This window comes from Anarhichas minor, unplaced genomic scaffold, assembly GCF_050575085.1.
Source record: "Anarhichas minor isolate MPS153535 unplaced genomic scaffold, ASM5057508v1 ptg000002l, whole genome shotgun sequence".
NCBI lineage: Eukaryota > Metazoa > Chordata > Actinopteri > Perciformes > Anarhichadidae > Anarhichas > Anarhichas minor.
In genome coordinates, this window is record NW_027466448.1 from 4,199,320 (window position 1) to 4,212,325 (window position 13,006).

At 42.0% G+C, this 13,006-nt stretch overlaps 1 protein-coding gene across 2 annotated transcripts in view; it reads left to right on the forward strand.

The window, feature by feature from the left end:
- Positions 1 to 2,307: 2,307 nt before the first annotated feature.
- garnl3 (GTPase activating Rap/RanGAP domain like 3) overlaps positions 2,308 to 13,006 on the forward strand; it is a 39,763-nt gene continuing 29,064 nt past the window's right edge. For both annotated transcript variants that reach the window (XM_076085889.1, XM_076085899.1), the window contains exons 1-2: positions 2,308 to 2,625; positions 6,623 to 6,692. In XM_076085889.1, the coding sequence (XP_075942004.1) occupies positions 2,576 to 2,625; positions 6,623 to 6,692 (120 nt within the window). In that variant the 5' untranslated portion in view covers positions 2,308 to 2,575. The remainder of the gene's footprint in view (positions 2,626 to 6,622; positions 6,693 to 13,006) is intronic.

Consider the following 13,006-nt stretch of genomic DNA (forward strand, 5'->3'; position numbering starts at 1 on the left):
CTGCTGATTTAAAAAATTGATGAGCAGCTGAGTGCCATGTAGCCTGAGCCGAGCATTCCTGCAGTCTTTTATGTCGTGTGTGTGTTTGTGTGCAGACTGACCTAGAGACACAGGCGGTGGTAGGGCTGTTGTGAAGGTATCGGATTTAACTAAGCTCATATTTCACCTGCTATGCTGCTTGTGTGTGTGTGCAGAGAATAAACAATTAAAGTCCGTTTTGACTGCTTTTACCAGATTCCTCTGCTCTTCCCCTCACATGTTCAATATCTTCTTTCCTTGTGTGCTCCATCGTTCTATTACACATGCTGACATGTGACATGACAAGTATTTTACACAGACTGTCGCATTACTTTGAGTGTTTAAAACCTTACCCCTAATGTTTTGATCCGGGCTCTTTTTAACAGCTTAAACAAAACGTGCACTTGTTTTATCACCACGATACTTAAAACGGCTATAGCTGCTATTTTTATGATAACAACGTATCGGATGAAAATGTGAAAACAATGTGCAAGGAGTCGCTTGTAGTAGCAAACCCACAGAGAATCATCACCTGAATCTGAAGCTCCTCTCGACTTAACAGAGCTTTATACAGAGTTCCAGCTCTTGTTTAGCTATCGGGCAACTTTACTGCGTTAGGTCACTATAACCGCCCCTAATACTGTTGTTTTTCAGTCACAGCAGGCAGCTGTTGTCGTCGGCAAAAAACTTCTAAAAGCCCACTGTAGTACACTACCTGCTCAGAACCAAACGGCAGATAGACACAGCTGCTGACAAACTGGTGAACATAGTGGAGCATTGAGCAGCTAATGTGGACAAATTATGTAATAAAGACACTAGTTTCTAAATAACCTTAAACCTAGTTTGGCAATTTCTTCCAATGTTACCAATATATCCGTCATATGCTCAAATCTAGTCGAGCTCCAGTAATAATATTGCTTTTTATCATAATTTCCATATTTTGTCCAAATATATTCATCAAACGTGCAAACTCAGTTCTTAGCTAATTAAACCACTTAATTACTTGTTACAGTATTGAGTTTTGATGAGCCAGAAGAAAAGAAAAGATAACTATAAAAGGAAGTATGTTTTTGATATTTTTACACATACATTATTGGGGTCTGTGGGACCCGAAACACTGAGAAAGGGAGACAAATGACTACAAAACACATTTGCTGTGGCACGCAATCACTCAGTTCCTCTAATAAATGCATCAGCGGTGTAATAAACGCCACTCACACATTGTGACCACATAGTGTTAAATAAGTCAATGGAAGGCATGAAGTGCATTTTGAAGAGGAGAAGAGGGAGGCTGCATGAAGGAATGAATGAATGACCTCATCATTGCCTGGACCTTTTGTTGAGTGGCATTATGGGTAGACCCCAGAGAGCGATCGATGTGATCTGAGGGGCAAAAGAACTGCAAAGATCCGCTTCTGCTTAAAGATAATTATTTTTGTTGAATTATATCTGTCCTTTATATCCTTCTTAAGATGTAAGCAAATCATTTACTAATGCATTATAGTATATAGGCCATTGGAACAACTTTTGAGTTGCCAGGTCGTGAAAAACTGTTGTGGGACCAAAATCAATATATTGATATTTAAAATGGCAGATTTTAATGGATTAAAACCTTTTATTAATGGCATGCTAACATGTAGAATGTTAGACTCGTTAGAAAATAGGAAATCCAGCATGATGATGAATTACCAACTTGTGTAATGTGGCCAATGAAGAAAAAGGCAAGCCAAAAAGTTGTTCACAACCTGGCAACCCAAAAGTTGCTCTCATTATTAACTTATTCTGTTCTTTCATATGAAAGAATAGGAACGTATTCGCTCACTATTAATAAAGCCGTTAGTTACAAGTTAAACGTGACTTATTAGCAAGTGTAACGACATTTGACTTCAAAATAAAAGCTGATGCGACATAATAGGATGCAAAGTTTATCACAGGTGCATTTTCTGCTCCTAACTGACCAGAATTCACATTTTAGAGCAGAAAAAAAAATGCAAATGCATGTTCAAATTCCCTTATTTTCTCTCACACCAAATGATGTGCCGCGAACCTGCAGCCTCGGTCCTGCATCCTGCTAGGAATATCCTAACATCACTTTGCGCTCCAGGATATTATAACTGTAAGCGTCACATAATTGACGGTGATGTAACAGTAGCTCAAAGAAGAAGAAGGAAGGGGGGCGATACAGATATTCTACTCTGAATGGTGCCTTTTGCTCTGCAGAGCCTCCAGCAACAAATTGTGGAGTGGAGGGAGGGGGAAGGGGGAATGGGGGGGTTTGATAGAGAGAGAGAGAGAGAGAGAGAGATCACACACTAAACACACAGCTCCTATGGCAGAGCCGTTCCGCTTCATCATCATGCTGTGACCAGTTGCGCGTAGAGACCGGAGCCAAAAAGAGTCCGACCGCCAACCGGGTTTTGATCCACTGTTGTAGGAGTTTGCGCTGCAGTGATGTCCCTGCGCTCTTAACGGGAGGACAAACACACGGAGAGAAGAGAGAAGAAGACGCCGGTTTGTTGTTGTCGCCTGGTCCGCTGGACTGACATCGCATGGGGACATGAACAGTGTGGATCCAGCCTCTAACAAACTGTTGACTTTCAATCATCGGTAAAAAACAACAACGAAAACATCCTACTTTTACCTGTGCTTCTGCATGCTACCGCTCATCTGTTGAATGCATAGCTCTCTGTCGTCGCTCCTTCACATACCTGCAGCACTGGCTTATTTTATTCTGCAGACCCGAGCAAATGAGACAGCTGAAGACACCTGCTCCGGTGTGCAGACCATTTATGCGTAAAGTGCCATTTTTGCGCTCTCGGATCGTCTAACAACGTTAAGAATAATCCACTGTTTGGGTCGAGTTTTGATACTAGTTATGTATGAAGTGTTTTTTTCCGTTTACCCTGGCACGGCTGGCAAACGGAGCCCAACTGAATCCACAAGTCTCCAGTCTGGAAGTATTGACGCTTCACATCAGACTCTTTTTAGCCACAACAGCTTTTAATTGAACCACTGCGCTGGTCTATGCGCAGCTTTGTCGCCAGTTTTATGAAACGGAGTCTGTTCATCTGTGCGGATATTCTGTTCCTTATTAATTGTGCAGATATTTCAGTATGCACAAGGACAATTATGAATTATGCATCGCAAGCTTTTCTGTTCATGGTAGAGTGGAGGTACATGCAGCTCTGGCATTATGACAGCGACATAATAACGTATGCAGCCACACTGAAGGCAGGCATCTGGTTTAAACTGTACAGCTCAGATGTAGTCCAGGGTTACTTAGTATGGTAGCTCATTTCCAGCCTCTTAGATTGTTCTGAAAATGCAATGCTGTGCAATGCAGTTACACCTGAACAGAGAGAGATCATATGGTGATCATAAAGCTCTTATGGCACAGTGCTGCCAATAGCGGAGACGCCTGCTTTCCATGCTGCACCACTGGTGCAGAGAGGGAGGAGAAGAGCCGGAGATGTCAGGAAATTTCCATGAAATGCTCCTTTTGTTATGAAAGCCTCTCATGACTTATCATATTGCTGTTATGGCATGTTTTGGCTTATTTTTTTTCTCAGTTTTGTGTGAGAGTCATCTGCATCTTCATCCAGCTCATCCTCATATTTTCTATTATTAGTTTTATTGAGAATAATCTAGAAGCTCTGGTAAAAGTGTCCGCACTGTGCATGTAGCGCACCAATCTGTAACTGTAACTTTTTTAAAATTGATTGACTAATTAAAGTCTTAGCGGATGAATTCAAATTGGATTAAAGTTGCCAAATTGAACGTCATTTTGGTGGAAAAAAGACTAGTGCTATTGTTCTACATTTTAAGGTCACATGATTGCAGTCATTTCTAGGAACTGCAGTAGGAAACAGTCATTTAAATGATTAAAATCGCACATTTAATTGCCAGATGTATGTATGCGACAGAAAGCTGTTGAATGTTTGATAAATTCTGGCTGGTGGACCTTTTTCATACGTGTCATTGCTCTCAAGAGTCTTGTTTTTGCTTCTGCTTGTTGACATCGAGGTCTACACAATCTCAAAGAGAGCCTCTCCATGGAGTGATTTAAAGGTTTAAAGAGTCGTTCCGTATTTAACACAACCGATAAAAGGATTGGCTTCTTTTCTTCGGCAGCATGAGGTTTAGTATGATGGGTGACAGTGTGATTTATGCTTCACATTTCACTGTACTGTATGGAGCCTTTCAGTGGCGACTGTCCATTGTCTTGTGATAGAAACCACAATTTGTAAGCTTTCCCGTACTCCATTACTGAGGGCAGCAGTTGAGTAATGCATATCTATTTTACCTCTGTTCTGTTTCAGAGCTATTTCTCTTTGGTCCAAGCTTTCAACGTCATTTTTCTTTGGCAAACAGCCATTACGCTGCTGGAAAGGGATTGAACCTTTTGTGGTGCAGAGTTCAAGTTATGATGGCCAAAGACATGGGCAGCTTTGAATGCTGGATAATGGTCTCAAATGTCCAGCAGCATGTCAGGACTGTAAGGCAACGGGACAGGTATTTTATCAATCGCTCTTGTAATCGCAAGACTGAGAGTCTAAAGCCATGCTGGTAGCTCTGTAGTCTGTCGGTTGAGCTTTGAGCTAAACGCTAATGCCGGTATGCTAACATACCCACAATGACAATGCTAACATGCTGATGTTTAGCAGGTATCATTTTTACCATGTTTACTGAAGTATTTGTGTATGTTAGCATGCTTGCATGTACTAATTGGCACTAAAAACAACATGATTGGGACAAGTTTGTATTTCCCCCAAGAATAAAGTATCTTCTATCAGTTTCAGACCTAGGTTCTGGTATATAAAGCAATAATTCCTGACAGGATGAACAAGCTCACACCTTAAAGGATCTTTTTTTTTTTGTTGCTTTAATTAACACGCTATACTTGAAATCCAAATATGTCATATCCACTGCGTTGCACTCCCAGAACTCTATTGACAGGTACATGTTCCTCATTACACTTAAGGCACTTTACTTCTTCGGCTCGTTCCACCTCCTTAATAGGTGTCGGCAACAGCTTTTTGGTCTGACAGAAACCACCTTGTGCGCAAATGGCTCTTAACTCACCAAGGGCTACACCTCCTACATGTGTTAAAATATCTCTCCTGTTTAAAGAGAATTTAACACTGAACACTTTTCCCCAAGTACAAAGGGAAGCATTTTAAATCTGGCAATATACAGCCAAGTGTTTTGGTTTTGAAAACGTATCTTTCCTTGTGTGTGTGAGTGACTGCTTTGATGCAGCCGAACCAACTAACTAAGGTTATGAAACATAAAAATCCCTCTTGAACCATAGCGACTAGAGAGATGTTGTTGATGGTATATGCAATTTCAAAAACTCTTTTTTTCATCTTTTATTATTACCTTTCAGTTCAGTCTGAACATAAAATGTCCATCCATATGTACCATCCCAAGAAGCCTTAATAGAAGAAGATGAGTTTCCTTAGGAGATGGAGGAGTTTTTCATTAGGAAGGTGGGTGGGGTGGTACCACTTCATCTTCCCAGCACCAAGGTACAATCCTTCTCATGGCCCCTCTCGGAGGAAAGGTGAAGGGCAGGAAAGATAGCAACCTGGCTGCTGAGAAGAATAAGTGGGAGCACACAAAGGTAAATGCTGATGGAGCACATGTTGTGGTGGAGCTCCAGCAGACCCCACCCCAATCACCAGTCTATAGAGGAAGAGAGTGGGTCAGGAAACAGTGATGGATACATCCTGTAGCCCGAACGCTCTTTAAAATGAGTCATTTAAGCTTGAGTGTGCATTATATATTACCCACTCTGCAGACAGAGAGAGAGAAACCTGACCAGGGAGGAGAAGAGTTAAGGAGAGCTATAAGAGGAGTGGGGGATGTGGTCCAAAGAGACTAAGGAAGCAGAAAGCATGCAGGTCATATTGTCACTCAGACAATCATAAAGATGTATGCGAACATGAAATACCACCCACATGTGCACACACATGGTTTACCACTCGCTGCTGTATAGAGAGGGCTGCAGGAATGAGTCTTAAAAGGCGGAGATAAGTTAACATTTCTGTGCTTCCGGTTCCCTTGTCTCCATGTCTGTGGTTAACACAAGTTTAATTTATTTAAATGTTTTCTTCTATGACATAAAATATTCAAATCATTTTGAAGCTTAAACGTGAAAGATGGTAGTCTCTTTCTATGTATTAGCGGACGTGTCTCGTCTGTGTGCGCATTTGGCTGTTTGACCAGTCGGTGCAGTCCGCTCCCCCAGCCAGTCTCCATCTATCACTGTGGCTTAATTCAATCAGGACCAGCGTCTCAATCAGAACTGGGGTTGGCCGCCGGTCCCGGCCAGTCACCATGCCACCAGCCGCCCAACCACATCGACAGGAGGAAGGGAAAGAAAGGGAAGAAGAGAGAGAGAGAGAGAGAAAAAAAAGGGAAGAAGAGAGAGAGAGAAAGAAAGAACGTAGGGCGAACAAAGTAGGCATGACCAAGAAGACAAATTGAGATCCAAGAAAGACGGAAGAAAAGCAGATGCTGCAACTGCCTCAGTTTATATGTGCCTGTGTTGTGTGATGGAGGACAGACAGGCCATGTGTCTGACCATGCGTTTGTGTTGCAGCTCTGCCTCGGAGGACTTGGGCTGCAGGCGGGGAGACTTCAGCAGGAAACACTATGGTTCGGTGGAGCTGGTGAGTCCCACCCACAATGCACTAATCTGTTTGTTGCTGTCTTTTATGTCTCACTGTGACCGTCCACTCATCCTCTTTGTGGATTCTTCTGCTCATGATCTCCCCCTCCCTTTTCACCTCTCTCTCTCTGTTATTGCCTTCCCCTCTTTTTTTGGTTGACATGGACGGACAACAGAGGGGGACTGATGAGTCATGACGTCCTGGGTGTGGTCCAGCGATATGCTTTGCCAGCGTGGATCACAATGGGTGATCGATGCAGGACTCTGCTGCCTGCTCAGCCTCCAAAGTTCATTTGTTTTGAATGCTGCATCACAGTGTGTGTGTCTTTGTGGTTGGTTACTAAGCTGTTGAGTCATTATTGCTGTAGGGGTGTATGAGTGTGAGTGAACGTCCCTCCACTGTGAGCTGAATGCGGCTCTGTGCATCCCGATAGCCCAGAGGCACAGGAAGTCCTACGGTTTTACACTGCAATCGTACTTCCTACCCGCGACATATTGTGGGTTGTTCCATGAGTGCTGCGCGCCACGTGTACGACTGATTAGTGTTGAGGAGAAACCACATGCCGCCTATCAGCGCTAGCAGACACACAATGCTGCTGTGTGTGGGGGTGTGTACGTGAGAAAAATAAAGAGAGAGAGAGCAGTTTCCAAACACCGTAGTGAGTGTGAGCCAGCATGAGTGAACTGATAGCCTCAGTACTCGCAGTGTGCCCATCACACAGCAGTGTGAGACGCCTCTTCCTCTTCCTCCGCACTAGACGCTGTATGCCTTCTTCATCTTTGTATATGCTACACTAGAATTTGATATGAAGGCTTAAGGGTCCTCTGTGATCCATCATGATGGATAAACTTTTAGATATTAAGACAATATGCTTTGGTAATTATTGAAATTGTTGAAAAGTTGAAAACAGTTGTCAACTTCCAAGGTTTGATGCTAATAAGAGGGACTGGTCCTGTTAAAATGACCTCCCGAGTTGTTCACTGTAGGCTGAACTAATAATTATTGTCATTCATTATTGATTTGTTAATTGTTGCATCTATCACATGTTGCATAATTAAATGGAAACCACTTGTAGTGATCACAGTTTAAATAATTCACTTACACCGTTCATTTAACATAAGGGGAAATAAAATTAAAACTACGCTAATTCTATTTTATTTTTTTACTTTACTCCCATGATGCTTTGTCTCGATGTGGCTGCGTTAAGTCACGATGGGGAAAAGAGTCATTTTTGTCAATGAAAAATGTAGTCTAGAAAACTGCCAAACAGGCCGCTGCGATGCAGCTGCAAAACTTTGTTCTCATGGCTGCTAGTGATGGAAACAGAAACCAATGGGCATTGGCACGTGTGGTTGAAGCCGCCCTCGTCAAGTGGATAATAATTTGAAAAGTGTACAGTATCTGTGGATTTTGTGTTAAAGAAATATTTGGGTTATTCGCTCTCCTGCTGCGAGTTCAATAACAGGATGGATACGACTCTCATGTCTGTTCAGTAAAATTGAAGCCAGCGTCAGCAAGTGAGCTTAGCACAAAGACGGGAAACGGCCAGCACCTCGACACCTTGTTTGTTTAATTCATACAAAACAGAAATGTGAGAAAAAAAAACAAGTCTAATCTTTGGTCCTTGACTCTGCAGTGAAATTACGTCTGTTTTTCTGTTGGAAAGACAACTATAATTGCCTGTGTGAACATACAAGGGAAAGTGTTTTCGTTAACTCTGGCTCTCACACTGTTTAAGGCTGCGTGTCTCCAGGGGAGGTTTGTGCAAAGATTGGGAACGAGTCTGGTTCTGATGCCTTTTATCCAACAAACAGCTCCTTGTGTTGACGGTATTGAATTTGTGTGCTCACGGTCTGTGTGCCTGTCCAATGTGAAGTGGGCAACGTTTCAGCACCTGACATTTCCATCAAAAACATAGAAGTCATGTAATATAAGTGGTGAATATGCACAATTCTGATAATGTATTAATGTTGGTCTCACTTTGAAGATATTTAGCTGCTGATAAATTGCCGCCTCGAAGGAATGTAACAAGAAATGTCAGAATAGAAAAGTAATGTAATGTTATAAATGCTCTTAACATTAATTCTTGTCTTAAATTTGACTTCTGTACATGTTATTGGTGTAGTGTTGGAAAGCCTTCTCTATGCTGCTAGGATCTAATTGTGGAGAGAAATACTTTTTTGTTGCATCTTTTCTAGACACGACACTAAGGCCAGTGTGTTCTAGTGCTTTGAAGAACACGCTTTCAAATGTCTGAACACAAGGGAGACACAGATTCAAAGCAGGGTCTCCCTAATAAGAGGGACCAGCATAAGCAGAGCCGTGACTCATCCTGTGTGTTTGTTTTTTATTTTTGGCATCATTGAAACTGGGTGGCAGTTGCCAATATGAGCAGCTTCCTCCACAGACACCGTTGTGACTGCATGATTCACTCCAGTCCACACGGAAACCACTTTTGACATTATAGAAGTGTGAAGGATCCCGTTGCATTTCAGCGCACTGATGGAGAGTTTGAAATGAATACTCTGTACTAAGTAGATATGTAGGACATATGAAGTTGTAGGAATCAGGGACACTTTTGAAATGCAAAGAACCGTTTTTCAGGAAAAGGTTTGAATAGATTTGCGCAGGCAGAAGACTAACAACCAGGATCCTGTTGACCCAGAGCATCATCTGCAGTCCATCTAAATTATTGTATAGCCTAAACTACTGCAAGATATTCTATTGAGTTTCCTTTAAGCGAAAGGCTCTGAGTGAATTTGAAAGCAAATACTCCATGATGGCATCTGCATTCAGAGAAAAGAGACAACAACACAAACACAAAGGCAACTCCCACCCTGTCTTTAGTCAGTGACAACTTCACGGTCTACTTTTAAAAGCTTAATTGTGTGTTTGGCGCTAAAGCTGAAACAATTAAACCTGTTTCATCCTGACAACAGCTTGGAGAGGGTGGCAGTGATTTGTTTTATTTATTTTCCTAGTGAATTGAATTTTCTTCATTTGAGATGAAGGCAGTGACGGATAGGTGAGAGGTGGGCGCTGGCTGTGTGTGTGTGGCATTGTGTTGAGAGGTTAGCTGTCAGTCTTGCACAGCGACTGGTGAGCAGACTGCTCCACTCCCACCTGCCTGCCAGTGTTACTGTCACTGCCTCGGAGGCTTTTGACTGCACTGTCACACTGAATTTATTCCCACTCTCGGCGTATGCGTGTCTCACCATGTGTGACTGTGTTTGTTTGTGTGTTCTTTCAAAGCGAGGCTGCGTGGCTTTTGCTGAACAGCAGCCACTATGGCCACAAGTGGCAATTACAAGATTGAGTTTCCTTTCATGAGGTACAATACGTTTAATTCTTATTTTATTAATATGTTGTGACATACTTTAATGTAATTTAACTGTAGAAAAAGTTATTAAAGCTACAGAGATGACCTTTTGTTATATTTGCTCAAATTGTCACTATATCCTGACTGTAGCACATGAGACAGAAAATCTGTGGAAAGATCTCGTTCCTCTGCCTCCTCTTAGTGCTCCTGTTCCACCGCACCAGGAGCAAAATAACTACTCGTGAACTCCAATCCAACAGTCTAGGCAGCACTGATCCAAGATTCTGTTACTGCATTGTCTTTTTCTTTCCTAAAATGTTTTCAGAAGCATATTTTAGTGTAAAATGAGAACGTTTTTGACCCAGCCGCCATGTTGAAAACGGTCGCGCCAAAACCAAGCACCGACCAGATAAACATCTCTCACCCCGTGTTACCTTGAATTCCTCCAAAAACGGAGAAAAGTCTTGATGAATGAAGCAATAGGAGGCCACGTTTAACAACAGCAACTGTCTGGTGCCAAACTAGCAAGCGTGAAACTGTTTTCTTTTAAAATTCGAGGTAACACATGGTGAGTAATTGATATACAAATGGTCGTAATGTGGGTGAAATAATCCTTTATAGATTTGTAGGCCTCACAATATTCATATTTAGCTACATGCCAAGATGTGTGGACAGCTTCCTTCTTTACAGGAATACACACTCGTGAGTCATAACTAAAGCCACTGAGGTTAACTATTGGAGAACTGTGTGATAGTTAGATTACAGTGGTATATGGTGGGTGGTGCTCGACACCTAGATTCACAGAGGAACACACACTTGCAAATTTTAGTGCAAACCCTCCCAGAAGCTGCAGATGACATTAGCTCACCAGTGCTTCTTTAAAGGTTGACAACGTTTGCTCTGTTTATTGTGTGCGTGTGACGCTAATAATCACAGGGTTTTCTGAGAGGGCCCGTGTATATTATTTCTATTATTGGGATCTATACTTAGAGGTCGTTGTTCTGTTTGAGCTCAATTGCCTGTTTGACACTTAAATGAAGCTACAGCGGCGAGTTGCAACTTAAATGTCGGACCAGGGGTTGTTTAGCTCCTCTAAACTCTGCATTTCTTGGTTTGTTTTTCTTCCATGCTGTCTTCTACCCTTGCAAACTGTATCCAAGCTTCTAAAAGCAAAGTGATGCATGTAATTACTTGAAAATGAATTTGCATCCTCGAAGGTAATTGATTTTTGTTCACAAGGTCTAAGAAAACTCAATCATACTCTCCACAAGAATGAAACGGCGGTTTGTCGTTGTAACCAGTATCACACTAACCTAAAATAAAATCAGTTTGGAGCGTGAAACACCTGTTTAAAGTTACTACATCGTAGATTAAGCTTTTATCTTCTTGCTCTTGTCTCTCCATCTCTCTCTCTCCTCCTCCTCCCATCTTCTCTGAAACGTAACTGTCTATTAAAGCAGCTGATGCATGGTGCTCTGCTGCTGCGGCACTCTGAGATCACAGGCTTCACTGCAGCATCTGCCCACTCTTGAGGGCCCTTAAAGCTGCTGCACCCTACTAGTGTGATTCCTGGGTGGCCCGATGCCTTCAGTAGTCATCGCCAGTGTTGGCGTCATATTTATGGGCAGATTATTGGTGCTGTTGTTAGCGTGGCTGGGTTTGTCCTAGCCACAGGCAGCGTTAATGCTAATCAGGTGCAGTCAACGGCAACACGGCAAATAGCCACATGACAGACATCGTTTGCCTTTGAATTACAATTTTCACCTCTCATTTTCTCCTTCACTGGTCGGCGGTTGTTACTTCATGTCTTCTGTGCGGCAACATCATGCATCATACATCATTAATAGCATTGCAGGGGTCTGCCACTGCACGAAAGGGCTTTTTGCATCCATGTTGTGCAGTGATCCGTTTGCTTGATCAAAGCTTGACAGGAGGAGCTCCTAGAAATAACATGAAAACTTCAAGATTCAACTTATGTTGTATGAAAGTAGACTAAATGAATTCTCAAATATTTAAAAGATAAATCTGTAGATATTCTATATTTTTCGTATTGTCATCAAATTTAAAAAAAGACAGCAAGAAAATGATCAAACTGACAAGAATACTCTGTGTATCTGAAGCCTGATGAAGCTTGTTCCTCTGACAAAGAGCTTAAAAACAAACAACTATTGAAACACAATGGACCCTCTGTGGCACAGATGAATCGGGCTTTGACTACACAGTCAGTATTTGCGAGTAGGTTTTGTTCATTGTTTGATCTTGTTATGGGATTCCTTGATTTCTTGTATCGACGCCGTCACTCATTTTGGGAAAGACTGAGCAACGTAAGGCGACGGAGTTGCCAAGTTTCACTTCCTTCTCTGAATGCAGCAGCTGTAGTATTTTTAACCGTCTGTCTGAGTCATCGGATGACCTATGTGACACACTGAGACATTCATGTCCATACAGCTCTCAGACTCTGTTTATATATCGGTGCAACCTTTTAATGATAACTCTCCTGTAAAACCTACACAGAGACGCACACAGACTCACTGGGAGCGCCCTAACTGGACCTTCTATTACTGTTGCTATAACTGACAGATTTATCAGTCTAAAGTCACCATTATTTTTGAAAACATTGGGCCTTCGTTTTCACACAGACATAAACAAAAGAAGGCCTCTGTGGATTTCGCTCGGTGAAAATGACAACTGTTGCTGGCAGACTTTTAATAGACCTCCCTGAAGAGATTAGACTGGCAAGATCCTGAACCTCTATTAAATCCCTCTTAAAAACACATTTTTATAAGTGTGCTGTCACACGGTTTGCTTGAATCTTTCACTTGTATCTGTACACAAAGGCGTTCTCTTAACTTTTATTTCATAAAAATGTTATTTGTTCAAACATCCATAAAAGCTACAGAACGCACTTGGTCATGTGACACAGTGGTTAGATTTATACTTTAATATTTGTGTTCCCAAACGGTACGAGTGGAGATGACTTCATGATGAGGAATGA